At 40.5% G+C, this 19723-nt stretch overlaps 2 protein-coding genes across 4 annotated transcripts in view; one reads left to right on the top strand and one right to left on the bottom strand.

Annotated features, from left to right (window-relative positions):
* Positions 1-2690, bottom strand: part of Nol8 (nucleolar protein 8) — a 32869-nt gene extending 30179 nt beyond the window's left edge. The window contains exons 1-2 of one of the 3 annotated variants that reach the window (XM_090329936.1): positions 2583-2690; positions 207-360 (exon numbers count right to left, since the gene is read on the bottom strand). In XM_090329936.1, coding sequence (XP_090186062.1) covers positions 207-345 — 139 coding nt within the window. In that variant the 5' untranslated portion in view covers positions 346-360; positions 2583-2690. Of the gene's footprint in view, positions 1-206; positions 361-2264; positions 2479-2533 lie in introns of those variants that run through there. The other 2 variants (XM_090329934.1, XM_090329935.1) reach the window with 2 other exon arrangements.
* A 376-nt stretch (positions 2691-3066) lies between these two features.
* Positions 3067-19723, top strand: part of Cenpp (centromere protein P) — a 182849-nt gene continuing 166192 nt past the window's right edge. The window contains exons 1-4 of the mRNA XM_090329933.1: positions 3067-3164; positions 7656-7837; positions 8333-8421; positions 12497-12585. Of these exons, the coding sequence (XP_090186059.1) occupies positions 3073-3164; positions 7656-7837; positions 8333-8421; positions 12497-12585 (452 nt within the window). The 5' untranslated portion in view covers positions 3067-3072. The remainder of the gene's footprint in view (positions 3165-7655; positions 7838-8332; positions 8422-12496; positions 12586-19723) is intronic.

Raw genomic sequence — 19723 nt, 5'->3', positions numbered from 1 at the left:
TTAATGCTAGAATTTTAACTCTGAAAACTTAAGACTTAAATTAAAAATTGTAGAATGTTTCAGGTTTCAGAATTGCAGTTAAGTTTCACAATGCACATAACACTTCCTCTCACTTTCAGTGTTCAGAGCTTATATCACCTCTGAAGTTGCTTTATTTTGCAGTTATTTGCCCTTCATTTAGCCATTCAGTGAAACATAAGATTTACCTTGTTCATCTTTCCGTGAGATGATTTCTACATCAGAAACTTCTCCAAATCTGCTGAACTGATTCTGTAGGTCTGTTTTAGAAATGGCCTGGCTAAGGCCACCCACAAAAAGGCGCTTTGTTTCTCTGTTGGCTTTCATGAAGGCCAGTGTGTCCTAGTAGGAATAGAAATGTTCTGTATATAAAGGGATTCTTTCTCATAAAACACAATTTCTTCCTCTGAACCTTCTGTGCCAGGTTTTTCTTGCAGCCTGTGTTTCACTTCCTATTGTATTGCTTCCAAAATTATCCCCGTAGACTGTGCTCAATCCCTACATCCACATTACCTGTGAATATTCTTTGGTACCACATCTACAAATATACACATACAGATCAAGAAGATAGTTTTCTACTTAACAACCACAAATAGGATATGCTATTACTTTTACCTTATTCACATTATTAGATACTTTTCCTTCTTTTTTAATTTGTTGGCAGTGGAACTTGATCTCAGAACCTAGGCACTGTCTCTAAAGTCTCTTTCTGCTCAAGGTTAGTGCCCTACCATCTAAAACACAGTGCCATTTCCACCTCCACCCTTTTCTTCTGTTTGCTTGCCTGGGGTTTGAACTCAGGGCCTGGGCACTGTCTTTGGACTTTCTCAAGGCTAAAGCTTTACCATTTGAGCCACAGCAGCACTTCCAGCTTTTTTTTTCTATGTATGTGGTACTGAGGAATCGAACCTGGGTGTTCATACATGCTAGGCAAGCCCTCTACCACCAGGCCAAACTCCAGGATTTCTTTCTATTTTAACTATAGATAGATAGATAGTCTTTTCTTTTTTGGTACTGGAATTTGACTACAGGATATTGCACTTACTAAGCAATTGCTTTTCCATCAACCAACATCCTGGCTCCCCTTGTTCTATTTATACACTTGGAAAAAAAATTCACTTTAGGGGCCGGGAGTTTGGCCTAGTGGTAGAGTGCTTGCCTAGCATGCAAGAAGACCCGGGTTCGATTCCTCAGTACCACATACATAGAAAAAAGCCAGAAATGGTGCTGAGGCTCAAGTGGTAGAGCTCTAACTTTGAGAAAAAAATCCAAGGACAGTGCTCAGGCGCTGAGCTCAAGCCCACAACTGGCAAAAAAAAAAAAAAATTCACTTTAACAAAAACTGACAATAACCAGATGAAATTCCCTCATGAAGTTCTACAGCCATAAGGGAAGTAAACAAATACTGCAATAGTATTATTGAACAATAAAAATGTACCCAAAGTGCTAACAAGCACAAAGTTAAATACTGCTATTTTATTCTTTTTCTTTTCTTTTTGTGTCAGTTGTAGGGCATTAAGTCAGGGCCTGGGTACTGTTTCTGAGCCCTTTTGCTCAAGGTTAGCGCTCTACCATTTTGAGCCACAGCTTCACGTCTGATCCAATGGTTAATTGAAGGTAAGAGTCTCCCGGGAACTTTTTTGCCCAGGTGGCTTTGAACCGTGATCCTCAGATTTCAGCCTCTTGAGTAGCTAGGTTTACAGGTATAAGCCATCGACCCCCGACTTAGCCTCCCCCCCCCATCTGTATTGTTTAAAGCAGTTTGAGGGCCGGGAGTTTGGCCTAGTGGTTAAAGTGCTTGTCTAGCATGCATGAAGACCCGGGTTCGATTCCTCGGTACCACATACATACAAAAAAGCCGGAAGTGGTGCTGAGGCTCAAGTGGTAGAGCTCTATCCTTGAGAAAGTCCAAGGACAGTGCTCAGGCCCTGAGCTCAAGCCCACGACTGGCAAAAAAATAAAAAAAAATAAAGCAGTTTGAGTTCATGCTAATTTTCAAATTAGCAGGAAAAGATGAAGTTCCTTTTTCAATGCCATAAACAGAGTTACCGGCGAAATCGGTATCACAATTCAGTTCTAATTTCAGAAGACAGAACAGCTAATCCTATGTTACACAGTCTACACTACACAGTATTATACACACAGATAATAACGAAGATTGATGGGAGTGTTTCGCAGAAACACACTTGCTGTACACCCATTCTACCGCGCTCGTTTGGCACTGCGGGCACTCAGCTCCCACTTACCCAGCACCCAACAGTTGACAGACTGCTCCAAAGGGAGATGACAAAACAGCATCTCACACGGCAGGTCCCCAACCTACCCACCCCACCTTTCTTGCTCTGAGAGGAGTCAGACGGATGAGGCGACGTCCTACAGTGCCGACCTTGCCTCTCCGGAACCCACGCCACGCCGTGAAGTCCCCAAGACCCAGAGGCGTGGGTCTGAGCGACAGTGTTTGCTCTTCCTTCCTATCCGACTCCCCACCCAGCCTCCTAAGGTTCCGTTTACACACTCAGTGTTCCCGAAAGGTCTTTCATTTTATTTCTCGTGGTCCAGATTACCCCGACACTCTCCACCACGTTCGATCCAAAGTTTGAAAAAGAGCCTGAGCCGAAATGCTCTAATTTCCAGGGACGAGACTTAGCAGCCGCGTGTTCCTCGACTTCTGGACTGGGTAGGCGGAAGTGGCGTGGAGGAAGAAAAATAAAGAGACTCACTGCTTCCGGTTTTCCGGAAACGCCTCTGCCGTGACGTAGAAGGAGTTTGGGTAGTTCCAAACGCCACTTTCGCGGGGGGGGAGACTGTGTGTGGTGAAAGTTTGGGGTTTGAATCAGAACGAACTACATTTTCAGAGGTTCAAGATTATTCAGAGGTAGTTCGGACAACGTGCGATGGGCGTGAAAGACCTGTAATATTGTTTGGGAGTAGGAGTCAACGCGCGTCGCTTTGTCGCCTTCCCCCAGTGATCTTCGGAAATGGTTAGCGCCGGGAGCGCGGGCGTCTTGAAGCGCCTGGACCGCAGCGGCCCGCTACGAGTCTGTGACAAGTGCCATGGATGCTGGGTGGGCTGAAGTTCGCGCCTTGGAAACGGAGATTGCAGAGCTGCAGCGGGCCTGCAAGAAGTTGCCGGCACCCCATGTCCCGTAAGTGGCTCCCATCTTCCCCCTCAGACCTACCGAAGGTGATGTCCGGTGGGCAGGGTGGGTGAATGTCCTGACAGCTGGAGGTGCCAACTTCCCGCAGACCCGGTGCTGAAAACGTAGCCCGGGACCAACTTTAGACTTGAACCAATATTGACAATGAACCTTGGAGCGCCTCATTTGGGGCCCTGTTATAAAAGCATGTGATAGTATAATAACTGGTTTACTGGTGAATTCGGGATTTTTGTAGGCGATTACGGGCTTTTATCCTAAAGGCTTTCTTTTGTGGTTGACTGTCGAGGAGAAAGATGTATCTTCTCTGGCTGGATAATCTTGCCTGCCGCAAGCAGCAGTATTTAGGATTTGTTGCCTACAGCAAGCAGCAGTATCTAGTTGGGATTTATTAGGCTTTTTTTTTTCTTGTCTTATTTTTTGGGGGTGGGGTTGGGAGGGCAAGGGATCACTGAGCCAAATTAAATAACACGGACAATTCGTTTATGTTAATAAATTAAGAGACTAGGAATGTAGCTCAATCGTAGAGCGCTTCCCAACTATGGTCCTGACAAAGTGGAGGAAACACTTGAACAGTTTAAAAAACATATAAAAAGGTAAGTTGACATCAAGAAAAGCACTTTGATTATAGTCACTATATTGACTGTGTAGTTGATAGGAGAATCTGACAACCTTGCTATGGTAGAATTCCCCTTTAAACCTAAGGATCGTGAGAATCAGGGAAGTTACCAATGTCCTCCAGAAATCCATAGTCCAGTTCTTTTTTATTTGAGAGAGCAAAGGGGAGAAAGAACTGTTAGTTTTGTATCTTCTCAAATTTGGAAACCATCCCTGTTGTCTAATCAGGACAAATATGACACAAACAATGCCTTTTTTCCCCTAAGTGAAATGAACAAGAATGCTAGGAAATGTGGAGGAGGATAGAGGCTAAAGAAAGTCAAAGTAGAGAAAAAGCCATAACTGGTAAAAGAAAAAAAAAACAGATCTAGAACAGGTGCTTCTACCCCCCATAGTAAATTAGTGAAGACTCTAGTTACTCCAGGTGTGACTCACAGTACAACAGTACAATTGATTACTTGGGAATTAGTGAAACCTCCAGATTTTGGTCCTATTCCTGTTTACTGACTCAGAATATTTTTTTAAATCAAAACACTCACATCTTCTACCCTGTATGTTTATGTGCACATTTTAGTATATACTTATTTATATTTGGAAATTTTAGTATATTTTTGTGACATACGTTGTGGTACAGGGTCTTGAGAGGGAAACTTTCTAATACTTGAGCCACGCCCTCCAGGAGGAAAACAGTTTGTTGTTTTTTTTTTAATTTTTTATTGTAATTAGTAAAAGGGTTACATGATATTTGCCAGATAGAAGGTGCATTAATTCACATACATTGATACCCTTTCACATATCTTGGTACCCATTACCCTCCCCCCACCCGTCTTGGTTTTCCCCCCTTCCCTATCAAATTTCAAATAACCAAATACAAATAAATTCAATATATCAGATAACAAAGTGAGATACTGTAACAGTATGAGATAACCAAGGGACAGCAAAGGAGATGAGAGACAACATAGTACATTAAGGACAACAATCATTCGTTATATGGCTTTTGAAAACAGTTTCTTTACTGACCACAAGATGTCATTATTAGCCCAGGATAATATAGTGGGTTATTTATGTAATCTGAAACTCTTCAGTGAGTTTAAGAGAATTTTTTCTGTCAGTGGTTGTTTGACAATAAGCATATAATTACCATTTTTTAAAAAAGCTGTTTTAGTTAAGCCATTATCTTGTTTTAAGAATTGTATCAAGGTGCTTGGCATAGTGGTAGAGTGCCAGCTGAGTAAGAATTGCTTCTCCTGACAAGTTTTGGCCTGGTGTCCTGACTTTGGTTGAGTGTGTACACAAATTGAAGCTAGTTGTGGGAGACTGTAGCTCAAAAATCTGACCAAACAGATCAAAGACTGTCATTCATTAGGGGGAAAAAAAGCTAGGTAGATTGCCTGCTTATCACACTTGTTTATTTGGCTTCCTGTTAGCAGTATACCCTCTACAGAAGTAAAATCTTGCCATTGCTCTTGAGTTGCTGTTGCTGTGCTTATTTTCATGTGATACCCCAATATTCGGAGACATTTCCAGCAAGAATGGAGTTGGGAAAGTCAGAAGAGTTTAGATTAATGCCGTTCTGGCATATTACAACTGTTACCATCTTCCTGCATCAGCTTCCTAAAGTAGGATAAATTATGCAGCTTTATATAGCAAGACTTTGTCCAAAACAAAAACATCAAAAATGCCAATTTAAGATTCCCTGCTCCGGGGCCGGGAGTTTGGCCTAGTGGTAGAGTGCTTGCCTAGCATGCACAAATACCCGGGTTCGATTCCTCGGCACCACATACATAGAAAAAAGCTGGAAGTGGTGCTGAGGCTCAAGTGGTAGAGCTCTATCCTTGAGAAAGTCCAAGGACAGTGCTCAGGCCATGAGCCCAAGCCCAAGACTGGCAAAAAAAAAAAAAAAAGATTCCCTCCTCCTCCTCCTCCTCCTCCTCCTCCTCCTCCTCCTCCTCCTCCTCTTCCTCCTCTTCCTCCTCTTCCTCCTCTTCCTCCTCTTCCTCCTCTTCCTCCTCTTCCTTCTCCTTTTTTTTTTTGTCAGTCATGGGACTTGAACTCTGGGCCCGGGCACTGTCCCTGAGCTCTTCAGCTCAAGGCTACCGCCCTAACCCTTGGACCATGGTGCCACAAATTTAGGATGTTTTGTATCTAGGATTTTTCTTCACTGTGGTGGACATATGGACTAAGCTTGTGTGTGTGTGTGTGTGTGTGTGTGTGTATGTGTACAAGTACAAGTACGAGTATGAGTGTACATGTGTATTGGATCTTGAATTCAGGGCTTCTGGCTCTCACTTCGCATTTTTTTTTGTGTGTGTGCCGGTCCTGGGGCTTGAACTCAGGGCCTGGACACTATCCTTGGACACGTTTTGCTCAAGGCTAGCACTATGCCACTTGAGCCACAGCAGCACTTACAGCTTTTCCTGTGTATGTGGTACTGAGAGAATTGAACCCAGGCCTCTGTGGACACTAGGCAAGCACTTTACTGCTATGCAGTTCTCCTGGCCCTTAAGTGATTTTTAACTGGAGTAGAGGTAGGGAGATGGTAGACAAATTATTCTGCTATATCTAGTTATCTAAAATCTAGAGCCAAATTATTTGCTTGCCTTCAGATCCTGGCTCTTAATCATTGAATGATCTGATTGGGTGCTTTCTTCCTCTCCTTCAGATTCCTCCTTGGTAAAATTATACTGTTTTACAAGCTGTTGTGAGGGCTGAGTTAATGTGTGTGTGTGTGTGTAATCTAAAACAGCACATGTCTCTTAACCTAATACCTACTAGTAAATAATTGACTAGTTTTGGTGGTATCAGGGCTTGAACTCGTCACCTCAGAGTTTTGCTGGACTTTTGATTATAGCTGGTGTTCTGCCATTTGAGCCTTGCCTCTACTCAGGCTTTTTGCTGAAAAAGCAAAAGTCTTTTGTCTGACTTGGCTTCAAACCTCAATTCTCTAATCTTAGCCTCTTGAATAGCTAGGATTATGGATGTGAGGCATGGATGCTCAGCTTTTAAAATTCAAGTCACATATTGTAAATTTTTTTTGAGATAAGTTTCTTTGCCATACAACCTAGGTATATAAATATGGTAGTATAATAGTCTGGAAATTGGACTTGAGAACATTTTCTTTTTTTTTTTTTGCCCAGTCTTAGGGCTTGAACTCAGGGCCTGGGCACTGTCCTTAGGCTTTTTCAAGGCTAACACTCTACCATTTGAGCCACTTTGGGCTTTTTCTGTGTATGTGGTACTGAGGAATGTATGCTAGGCAAGCACTCTACCACTAAGCCACATTCCTCGCCCACTTACATAGTTTTAGTTGTGAAGAGATGAAGAGGAACAAAATGGGAATAGAAAAATTAGGGCATTAAAAGGAATACTTGTATTTTTTGTTGTTCTTGTTGATTGTGGTCATGGGTCTTGAACTCAGGTCCTGGGAGTTGTCCCTAAGCTTTTCTGCTCAAGGATAACATTCTATCACTTGGTTAAATTGGAGAAAAGAGTCTCATCAACTTTTCTTTCTTTTTTTTTTTTTTTTGCCAGTCCTGGGCTTGAGCTCAGGGCCTGAACATTGTCCTTGGACTTTCTCAAGGCTAGAGCTCTACCACTTGAGCCGCAGCACCACTTCTGGCTTTTTTCTATGTATGTGGCACCTAGGAATTGAACCCGGGTCTTCGTGCATGCTAGGCAAGCACTCTACCACTAGGCCAAACTCCCAGCCTCTCATCAACTTTTCTGCATGGGCTGGTTTTGAACTGTAATCCTCAGATCTTAGTTTCTTGAGTGGTTAAGATTATAGATGTGAACCACAAGCACCCAATTTAAAGGAAATACTTTTTTAATAGTTGGACTAACTTTATGGTATTTGCTTTCTAGAAAATCATTTGAAAAAATACTCCCATCAGATTCTAAGGAATGGGAATCTTCAAAAGCCCTGAAGAATCAGCTTGAACATTTAGAAGTAGAACTTTCATTTCTAGGTTCTCTTACTGGCCTCAATGTAAGAAATTACTCCAAGAAGACAAAGGACCTAACGAATGCTGAGATGATAGAAAAAGGTAAGTGTCATTTTAAATTTGAAAGTGTTTTTGTTTTGCTGGTCCTGGGACTTGAACTGTGAGTCTGGGCTCTGTTCTTGAGGTTTTTTTTTGCTCAGAGCTTGTGCACTACCACTTGAGCCACAGTGCTACTTATGGCTAATCAGTTTGTTTGTTGCACATTTTCCTAGATTTTTCTTTTCTTTTTTGCCAGTTCTGGGCTTGGGCTCAGGGCCTGAGCACTGTCCTTGGACTTTCTCAAGGCTAACACTCTACCACTTGAGCCTCAGCACCACTTCCAGCTTTTTTCTATGTATGTGGTACTGAGGGATCGAACCTGGGTCTTTGTGCATGCTATGGAAGCACTTTACTAGTAGGCCAAATTCCCGGCCCCTAATGCAACTTTCTAATATACACTTTTATGTATCTAGTTACATGTGTTATATTCATACAAACATAGTAGGTACTTGAAGAAAAAATGTTTTTTGCATATGAAATATTTGTTCTAATTTACAGGTATAAAGAAGGTTATGCAAAGTCACAGATTATCAGGAAATTGCCGCATGGTTTCATTTCAACTTGAATTTCAGATTTTGGAAATTGAGGTAAATTAAGAAGAGTATCTTTTGGTAATGAAGATCTTCTATATCATAAAAAGTTCCATCCTATAGCCTCTAGTAGTGACTGAGCTGAGTTCCTTAGTCACACTTCGAGATGGCACAATTAAATCACTCAGGATTTTTTTTCTGGTTGTGGGACTTGAACGCTGAGTCTGGGTGCTGTCCCGCCTATCCCTTGAGCCATAGCACCACTTCCGGTTTTCTGGTGGTTAATTGAAGATAAGAGTCTAAGGAACTGTACTGCCTGGGCTGACTTTGAACTGTGATCCTCAACCTCTTGAGTAGCTAGGATTACAGGTATGAGCTACCATGCCTGGCTTCATTCAAGATTTTTTGTTGGTATGTTTTTGTTTTGGGTACTGGTACTGTGGCTTGAACCTGGGCACTGTCCCTTAGCTTTTTTGCCTTTTTTTTTTTTAACCACTTAACAGTGCTGCTTCTGGCTTTTTTGTTATTTAAGGATGAGAGTCTCAAGGACTTTCCCAGTCCTTGCCTTATTTGAACCTAGATCCTCAGATTGAAGCTTCCTAAGTAGCTAGGATTATAGGCTTAAGCTGCTAGTGCTCAACTAGCAGCTTTAGGTTTTAGTACTTCCTCAACTGCTCATGGTACTGTTGCTACCGAATCCATAGGTGGAATAGCTCTGGATGTCACCAGTAGTTAGCAAATGAGTCTCTCATCTATTATCTATTAGCTATTGCTGTGTAACAAATTTCCTCAGCATTTAGCATATGGAAACTAGTGTTGTGGCTTAGAACCCTATCATTAGGCTGTGGTAATCTAGAACTATGGCCACATGATGATTGCTTGGGGCTAGATGATCTTGCATGTTACACTGGACTGCTAAGATAGAACATTGGGAAGGAGACACCTTTAGTTAAGACTTTAATATAAAAAACAGACAGAATGATAGTTTATGGCCTTAGTAGCTAGAAACTTGGAGAATAAGCTCTGGTACTTTCAAAGGCTGTCTCTAAGAAAGCTAGGATCCAGAGATAATTATGGAGATGACTTCAGGATGTGGCCACTGTTCTAGCCTGGAGCTGTACCACTTGAGCTCCACTTTCTCAGATTTTTCTGGTAGTTAATTGGACATAAGAGTCACTGATTTTCCTGCCCAGGCTGGCTTCAATCAGCTATCTTGAGTAGGATTCCAAGTGTGAGTCACTATAATGCCCATCCTTAAATTTCTTTTGGGTGTGTGCTTGTACTGGGTCTTGGGTTGTGAGGAAAAAAAATCTGAGACCAACTATTAGAAAGATAGGACATTATAATTGCTGAAACTCTATAAAGAGGCTTCTGCCTGCAATTTCAGTTACTCAGGATATGGTCATGGAGGTCAGGTGGATCATGGTTCCAGGCCTTCCTAGGAAAAAAAGTAAGATCTATCTCAAATCAATAAGCTGGTGAGGTTTCACACCTGTGGTCCCAGCTATACGAATAGAGGATCATGGTCTGAGGCAAGCCCTAGGCTAAATACCTGAAAAATAACTAAAGTGAAAAATGGACTTGGACATGGCTCAAGTGGTAGAGAACCTCCTTACCTAGTAAGTATAAGGCCCTGATTTCGAAAAGGCAGACAGGTTTTTGGAGTCTGGTTGGTTTTGCTAAGAAAGTGATGCCAAAGTATTTCTCTCTCTGTGACTAAGAGCATTCATTTTTTCTTGGAGCTTTTTTTTTTTTTTTTGCCAGTCCTGGGGCTTGGGTTCAGGGTCTGGGCACTGTCCCTGGGCTTTCTCAAGGCTAGAGCTCTACCACTTGAGCAACATCTCCACTTTTAGCTTTTTCTGTGTATGTGGTACTGAGGAATTGAACCCGGGCTTGCTATGCAAGCACTCCACCACTAGGCCAAACTCCCGGCCCTTGGAGCATTTTTAATTTTAGGATTTTTTTTTGGGGGGGGGGGGGGAGTTGGAACTGATGCATGAACTCAAGGCCTTATGTTCTTGTTTAGCCTTCATTGCTCACAACTAGCACTCTTAAGCTATACCTCAACTTCTGACTTTTTGTTAACTGTAGGCAAGTGTCTCACAGGTTTTACTGCTCTGACTGACTTGAAAGCTTAATTTTCAGAACTCAGCCTCCTAAATAGCTGGTAGCACATGGCTGTAATCCTAACACTGGCCTAATTTTATGATTCTGAAAGATGAATCTAGTAAGATTTGATAAGCAGTAGCAGACAGCAGTGGAATCAGTAATTGCAGTTGGTTGCAGATGTTTTGCCTGATGAGTTTTGGCCCGGTGTCCTGGCTTTGGTTGAGTGTGTGCATAAATTTAAGCTAGTTGTAGGAGACTGTAGCCCAAAGTTCTGACCAATCAGATCAAAGACAGTTATTCATTAGGAAAAAAAACTTAGGTATATTGCCGGCTTATCACACTTGTTTTTTCTTAGCAGTACTGGGGCTTGAATCTAGGGTCTTAAGTTCTCCCTAGACTGGCTTGCTTACTCTTTTTTTCTGTTGGTTGTGGGGCTTGAACTATGGGCCTGGGTGCTGTCCGTGAGCAATTCAGCTCAAGGCTACTGCCCTACCCTTGAGCCACAGCTCTACTTCCCAATTTCCAGAGATTAATTAGAGATAAGAGTCTCACTGCTTTGTAGTGCCTGGACAGGCTTTGAACCGACCTGTGTAGCTAGGATTACAGGCTGTGAGCCACATCTCCAGCCCCATGATCTCATTTTCTAAAATCAAATGTTTCACTAGAGGGAGATGTTTAGCTGTCAAAAAAAATGAAAGTAAAAGTAATTTTACGAAGTTGTACATACCTAGTTTTACATAATGAAATTGTACTAACATAATTGAATCAAAAGTGACATATTAATGTTAGAGTGCCAAATGATTTTATGTATTATCTAGGCCAATCCTCTTAATTTATAGGGAAATCCATGCAGCTTTAGGTGGTTGAACATAACTGTTTCTAAGATTTGTCTAGTGTTGGTAGCACGATAATAATTGTGAGGAGAATTAACATGCACGGTATTAACTTTCCATAGTACATGCAGCATAATCAAATGATGTTCACATCATTGTGATCTGCCTGGAACACAATGAAATGAACAAATGATTCAAAAAATAGCAACTCTCTTTTCTTTTGGTGCCAAACTGGAGTTTTTAACTCAGGTCCTTAAGGTTGCCAGACAGGTACTTGAATCACGCTCCTCGCCCTCTTACTTTGATTATTTGTTAGATACTTGTATCTTTATATAGGCCAACGTTGGACTATGATCCTCCTACCTCTGCCTCCTGAGTAGCTGAATTACAGCCATAAGCTACCTCAAATAGGAATTTTTATTTTGACTAGTTTGTTTTAGATGAAGGTGGGGATGTGGTCATTGTACATACGTTAAAATAGAAATAATTGGTGCTGTGGCTCAAGTGGTAGAGAAAGCTCAAGGACAGTGCCCAGGCCCTGAGTTCAAGCCCCTGGACTGGCAAGAAAAAAATTTAAATGTAAACAATTCTCAGTGTTCACAGGTTCCAAAGATAATTTGCTTTTTATGGCATTTGATTTAAAATGCTGAAATCCTAATATAGGATCCTTCATGAGAGTTGTATAACTTTTGTTCATGAGTCCTTTTCTTTCACATTTCTACATCTAAATTTCTTCAATAACATTTTATGGTTAAAGCTTTTTTTTTTTGGTCATAGGGCTTGAACTCTGGTCCTGGGCGCTGCCCCTGAGCCCTTAAGCTCAAGGCTACTGTCCTACCTCTGGGCCTGAGTCTTCAGCTCAAGGCTACTGCCCTACCCTTGAGCAAAGCCCCTTTGTGCCTGGGCTGGCTTTGAACCTTGATCCTCAGATCTCAGCCTCCTGAGTAGCTAGGATTATAGGCATGAGCCACTTGGCTCAGGCACTTAGCTCCTGTGACAATTTTTAAGTTATAGAGAAGAATGGGAAGTTGCGGACTATGGTAGGAAAAGAGCTGCTGAGATTAATGCAGGGGCTCTCTGTTCAGAGTATAATAAGATCCTGTCCCTTGAAGCCCCAGGACTGGTAAAAAAAAAAAATGTCTTTGTCTTGTTACTGCAGTCTGATCAATAATTTTTTTCTTTTCCTTTAGACTAAGGAGAATTCATCTTCCATGATTACTGACCTCAACATAATAATGGAGCCCACAGAATATTCAGAATTAAGTGAATTTGTATGTAGGTAAGCTATTTTCAAATTTATTACTTTAGGAACTACTTTCATCCTAAAGTTTTACTAGTAAGCAAATGAGTCTTCTTGAAAAGCCTAACAGTATTGTGGTTTATATTTAAACCTTCTTTCTATGACTCTTTTAGTATGTATTACGGCATATTCAGGATGTGCTGAGGCATTAAAATTAAAATACAAGCAAATGCAGATCTAGTTCTTGATCCTCATTGGAATTTACAGTCTCTTGAGAAGTCAGATACTAATCAAATAGTTGAAAGAAGTCTAAAATTGTGGCTATGCTAAATGCTACAAGGGAGAGTTACATTGTGCTGTTGAAGTAAATAATAGGAAATAGATCATAAGGGAGAATGTAGAAACTTACTTGATATGAGAAACCAGTGTGAATTAATAAACACAGAGGAGATAAGAGGAAATGCAGGGATGTATTGTGTTAGGTAGACTTCACATATTCCTTTTGTGCTAGCTATGCTTTGGAAGTAGCCTCTGCTATCTGGAAATGACAAAAGGAAGGATATCTGCTTCCCTGTGGTTATGGGCATGTTGTAGGTACTTAAATACTTGACCTCAGGATTTTGGATACGTCTCCTAGACTGGGTTTCCCACTTCTGAAAAGTGACAGGTAGGTGGGAGTGTGGCCTAGTGGTACAGTGTTTGCCTAGCATGCATGAAGCCCTCGGTTCGATTCCTTGGTACCACATACACAGAAAAAGCAAGAAGTAGTGCTGTGGCTCAAATGAGAGAGTACTAGTCTTGAGAAAACTGGAGTACAGTGTCCAGGTCCTGAGTTCAAGTTCTACGACTGGCAAAAAGAACAACGAAAAAAGAAATGAAAAGTGACAGATGTTCTAGAAAAGGTGTTGAACATAGGTCAGAAGATGTGGATTTTAGTCCAGACTCTTAACCTTGTGTAAGTTTCTTCTCTTTTTGGAATTTCTTTTTTATGTCTATCTCTGTAACTTAACATTTTTCCTAAATGTAAAGTTATTACTAGTAAATAGACCTGCAGTTTTATAGAATGAGGATTCATATCTTCAATTTCAATTTAGAAAATTCTTAGCTGTTATTTCATTGACTTACTTTTGTTATTCCTTACCACATTCTGTCTTCATATTATACCAGAAACATGTCACATAAAAAGAACTAGGTGCATACCAGTAATCCCAGAACTTGGGATGGTGAGGCTGGATGATAATGAGTTTAAAGTCACCTGGCTACATAATGACATTCATGCCATCTTGGCTATAAATAGTGAGAGTTTGTCTTAAAATAACAAAAGCAATAAAAACCTAAATAAAAAAGAACATCAGTATACTTTCTTTTTCTTTTAGTCATTGTGTTATATATTTTTACATACATTGTGAATACTTTTGCCTAGTTATTATTATTTTTTTGCCAGTCCTGGGCTTGGGCTCAGGGCCTGAGTACTGTCCTTGGACTTTCTCAAGGCTAGAGCTCTACCACTTGAACCTCAGCACCACTTCCGGCTTTTTTCTATGTATGTGGTACCGAGGAATCAAATCCGGGTCTTTGTGCATACTAGGCAAGCACTCTACCACTAGGCCAAACTCCTGGTCTTGCCTAGTTATTTTTAAAACAAAAGTCAATTATTTTTTTCATATATTTTTTATTGTAATTAATAGAAGGGTTACATGATATTTGCCAGTTAAATGGTGCCTTAATTCCCACACATTGATACCCTTTCACATGTCATGGTCCCCATTTCCCTTCCCCCCTCCTCCACCCCTCATCTTGTTTTCCCCCATTAAAAGTCAATTATTTTTAAAGCAATTTAAAATAAAACACGTGTGTGTAAATTTCTTTTTTATCATTTTCAATATTTTTCATATTTTTATGTTGATTAATATTTTATTTCCCAGTAGGAAATATCTCTGCTCTGTTAGCAATAAGTTCTATTAGCCTTTTTATCCTTTGGAAAGTTCTCTCTTCATATGCCTTCATCTTTTGAAAGACATTTTGTTTTTCTATAGACAAATGGGTTGTCTTTTCAAATCTTTAAAGATGTCCTTTCATCGTTTTTAAGATTGTGTAGAATGTAACACAAAGTCCTCCATAATTAATGTGCATTCGTTGCATTAGTTGTACAAGAGGTTTTTTTTTTCTTTGTTTTCTTTTTCTTTTTTTTTGTGGGTCATGGGGCTTGATTTCGGCCTGAGTGCTGTTCTTAAGCTCCTCAGCTCAAGGCTACCACCCTACCCCTGGGCATGGGCGTTGTCCCTGAGCTCTTCTGATCTAGGTACTACTGTGCCCTTGAGCTAAGCCCCACTTCCCTGTTTTCTTGAGGTTAATTGGAGTCTCAGGTCCTTTTGTGCCTGGGCTGGCTTTGAACCTTGATCCTCAGATCTCAGCTTCCTGAGTAGCTAGGATTACAGGCATGATCCTGTAATGAGAGGTTTCTTTGTGACAATCCTTGCTACCTATGCTTCAGAGAAGGGCCTAATACCTAAAATATAGAGGGAGCTCATGAAACTAAACTCTCAAAAATATAATATAATTATAACCCAGTTAATAAATGGGGAAAGGAGTTGTTGGAACCTTAAATCCTTCTAATTTCCCAGTGCCTTTGGAGAAGCCTTCAAGTTTTTCTTTGTAATGTGATTTCTGCCATAGAAGAAGCATTGCATAGAGAATTTGAGACTATTTTTTCTGCTTTTTACAAAATAAGTGTAGCTGAAGAACAGAATTAAATCAGAATTCCTGTTTAGAGAGTGGCCAAGACATTTTCCAGCTTTTATTAGGACTTTATTGTATTGTGATGATAAATTAGTTTTATTTTTCTTCCATAAAGTTACTTTTCTTTAATCCTTCCTTAAAGTTAAAATTCTTTAATATACACCCTAATGGAAAATTTCCGAGATGATTAACCATGGTTCCCTTCTTTGTTTTCTGTGCTTTTTGAGATTCAACTCTTGGCTCCAACTTTCCAGTTTGTCACTGGATAATGGATGAGATGTTTCCTCAGCTTCAAGTTTCATACAAAAATAGTAGGTCTATCATATCTATGCATGTAAAAAGCATTTCAGTGTGGCTCTGAAAAGGTGAAAGTTTTAGTGTAATAGCAGAAAATTGAGAGAACTGTGAAAAAGAAAATTCCTTGGTACCCACACAGGGTATGGGAATGAAAGATTTCTGTTTATTTTCTGGTAATACTTAAAGCCTGTCACTTCTTACAGAGGCTTTTACTGCTTGAATTATGTCCCTAATCTTTTTTTTTTTTGCTTTAGTTATTTCTTAGGTAGGGTCTTATACTTTTGTTTGGGACTGGCCTCTGATGGTGATCCTCCTGTCTCCTGCTTCTTTCATAGCTGGGATAAGTACATAGTGCCATACCTACCTGTTGTATTTATTGAGATGCGTATCATAACTTCCACCATGCTGATCAGGACTGTGATTCCTTCCTATGTCTCCCTTCCAAGTACCTAGAATTATAGGTGTGGATCACCATGCCTGGACTTAGTTCATTTTTTTTCCCTCCCAAAGATTCTACACAATTTTTTGCAACTTCGTTTCTCTCCCTCTTTCTTTCCTCCCTCCATTCGTTTTTTCCTTCCTTCCTTCCCTCCCTCCCTCTTTCCCTCCTTCCCTCCCTCCCTCCCTCCCCTACCTCCCTCCCTCCTTCTCTTCCCCCTTCTCCCCTCCCTTCCCCCTTCCTCCCTCCCCTCATCATGTCTTTTATACTATGGATTATGCTTTTGCTTGGCATTTTCAGTTATGGCTGTTGTTCTGCCACTTAAGCCATAACTCTACTTCCTCCTTTTTTCTATTTAATGGAGGATAAGAATTTTGAGGATTTGACTGCCTAGACTGACTCTGAACTATGATCCTCAGATCTCAGCATCCTGAATTATAAGCATGAGCCACTGATGCCAGACCCTTTTCATTTCTGAGTAATGTTTCACGGTATTAGAGTTTAATTATCCGTTTATCAATATGTACTATGGTAGCATACATGTATATAGTATATTTACATTATAGTATAAACAGGATAATATTTCTGTGCATAAATATATATGTTCAGCATTCCTTGTTTATATGAGGTTTTGTATTACATAGTTTCAGTGACTTGTAGTCATTGTGGCCTGAAAATGTTCCTATTTGTCTTCTTTCAAAATGATACTACATCCACAGAACTTTTATTATAGTACATTGTTGTAATTTATTATTAGGCATAATTGGTGAAGTTAATTTTACAATGGTTATGTACATATAAGAAAACACATAGTCTACATAATATTATTGACAGTTTTAGGCATCTACTGGGGCCCTTGGAATTGTCCCCTAGTGGATAAATGAGGGAATCGTATGTGAATAGTATACAAACATATATCTTATTTTAAATGTTCCTGTAGGTGTTTGTCAGAATGGAAATTTGCCTTTCTCTGGGATAATCATATGATGAGAGTCACATGATGAAAGTATGTTTAAATTTATAATAAATGACTAGAATTTTCCAGAATGATCATACTTACTTGCATTACAACAATGTATGAGAGTGTCTGATAATGTTTTAGTGAATTAGCATTTGAGTCTTACCTAACTTTAGACCTAATATTTTTAACAATTTATGAAGGTTTTTTTTTGGTGGGTCATGAGACTTGAACTCTGGGCCTGGGCGCTGTCCCTGAGCTCTTCAGCTCAAGGCTACTACCCTATCCCTTGATCCATAACACCACTTCCAGTTTTCTGGTGGTTAATTGGAGATAATAATCTCACAAAGTTTAGTGCCTGGGTTGGTTTTGAACATGATCCTCAGATCTTAGCCTCCTGAGTAGCTAGGATTACAGGCTTGAGCCACCGATACCCAGCTTGAGTCTTTAATCCTAAATTTCTCCTTTTTCCCCTTTATTCTTACAGAGGAGACTTCCTGAATTATTTTAGTTTTCTGATTGCTTTAGTTGGAATTGAAATGTTACTGCCAACATTTTGTGAACAGAATCCGTAACATCTGTTTTACATTTAGCCAAGTTTGGACATTGCTTAGGAAAAATAGAAAAGTTACATCAATCTTAACAGCTATAAGAGCCAACACACACATGTAATTTCTTTCAGTAATGGAAAACTATACATGATGTAATAACAGTGCTTTGTGAAAATAGGAATGGGAATACAAATGAAATGTGAATTAGTTTTAAGGCCCTTTTTAAAATAACATTTTTTTTCTGCCCCAGGTAAGAGAATGTGTGTGCACATGTGCATGTGCGTGCTTAACTCTTGAACATTATAGCTCATAAGACTTTTTATGACTCCATCACATGGTGAAGAGCTAGATTTTTGCTCATTTGTTCAGAAAATGGAATATCACTTAGGCCTCTAAGCTTTATTTTTAAAAATGCTGTTCTTCATAGGTCTGTAGTTTGATTCTGTCTCTGTCTCTGTCTCTGTCTCTGTCTCTGTCTCTGTCTCTGTCTCTGTCTCTCTCTCTCTCTCTCTCTCTCTCTCTCTCTCTCTCTCTCTCGTGCACGCGCGCGCGCACACACACACACAGGTGGGGGGGAGAAAGAGAGAGTGAGGGAGTGTGTGTGTGTTTTATATATGTATTGCCAGTCCTAGGACTTGAACTCATGTTTTGAGCCCTGTTGCTGACCTTTTTTGCTCAAGGATAGTGTTCTACCACTTGAGCCACAACTCTACTTCTGGCCTTTTGGTGGCTAATTAGAGATAAGAATCTCGGGGGCCGGGAGTTTGGCCTAGTGGTAGAGTACTTGCCTAGCATGCACGAAGACCCGGGTTCGATTCCTCGGTACCCCACATATATAGCAAAAAGCCGGAAGTGGTGCTGAGGCTCAAGTGGTAGAGTGCTAGCCTTGAGAAAGTCCAAGGACAGTGCTCAAGCCCTGAGCTCAAGCCCAGGACTGGCAAGAAAAAAAAAAAAAGAGATAAGAATCTCAGGGATTTTCCTACCCTAGGTGACTTTGAACCTTGGTACTCAGATCTCAGTCTCCTGTAGCTAGGACTACAGGCATAAGCCACTGGACCTGGCAAAGATATATTTTCTGGTAGATAATCAGACCAGGTTTAAACCCTTAATATTTACTATTTCTTGTAAAATACTTTCATAGATCTGTGTTAACTATTGTTATTTTTTACACAGAAAACTGATGTTTCTTTTGCCTTTTCTTCCTTTGCTTCACTTTTTTTGCCTTGATTTAGATTATTTTATTTTCCTTCTCTCATTTTAGCAGTATTGATGTTTGAACTCAGGACCTTGTATTTGCTGGACAAGTACTTTTCCATTTGAACCATGCCCCATCTCTATTTTATATTTTGGGAGAGTTTTATATTATTGCCACAACCAGCTTGGAACACAATTCTACCTAAGGCTTCCTATGTAGCAAGAATAAAGTGGTGTACTGTCACATCTGTCTTATTGTTGAGACCAGGTCATACTTTCTCCAGTTATTTTTCTTTTTGCCAGTCCTGGTTCTTGGATGCAGGGCCTGGCACTCTTCTTGAGCTTTCTCAAGGCTAGTGCTCTACTACGTGAGACACAGCACCACTTACGGCTTTTTCTGTGTATGTGGTATGGAGGAATTGAACCTACGGTTTCATGCATGCTAGACAAGCTCTCTACCACTAGGCAACACGCCCAGCCCTCTCTGCTGGGTTTAGAACTGCAATTCTTTTTATCTCTGCCTTCTGAGTAGCAAGAAGGTATAGACATGAACACTATACTTTTCCTGGCATCCCTCCCCCCCCCTTTTTTTCCTTTTAGTACTGGGGATCTAACCCATGAACACATGCATATTAAACACATACTGTATAATTGAGGGCTATATGTCCAGCCTGTGTGTGTGTGTATATGTGTGTGTGTGTGTGTGCGTGTGCACACGTGCATATACCAATTTTAGAGCTTGAATTTGGGGCTTGGGGGCTGTTTCTGAGCTTTGTTTGTTTTGTGTTCCTAAAGGCTAGTGCTCTTTCAGTTGAGCCGCAACTCTTTCTGGGTAGTTAAATAGAGATCTGCGTCTCATAGACTTTTTTGCCTGGGCTAGCTTCAAAGTGCAGTAGTGCAATTCTCAGGTCTTAGCCCCCCGAGTAGCTAGGATTATAGGTGTCAGTCACTGATGCTTGTTGTTTTGTTGTTATTTTTTGTCAGTTGTGGGGCTTGAAC

Source organism: Megascapheus bottae, chromosome 3 (genome assembly GCF_031878675.1).
Source record: "Megascapheus bottae isolate mThoBot1 chromosome 3, mThoBot2.hap1, whole genome shotgun sequence".
NCBI lineage: Eukaryota > Metazoa > Chordata > Mammalia > Rodentia > Geomyidae > Megascapheus > Megascapheus bottae.
Note: the sequence above shows the minus strand (reverse complement) of the source record. Positions and strands in the feature narration are given on the sequence as shown.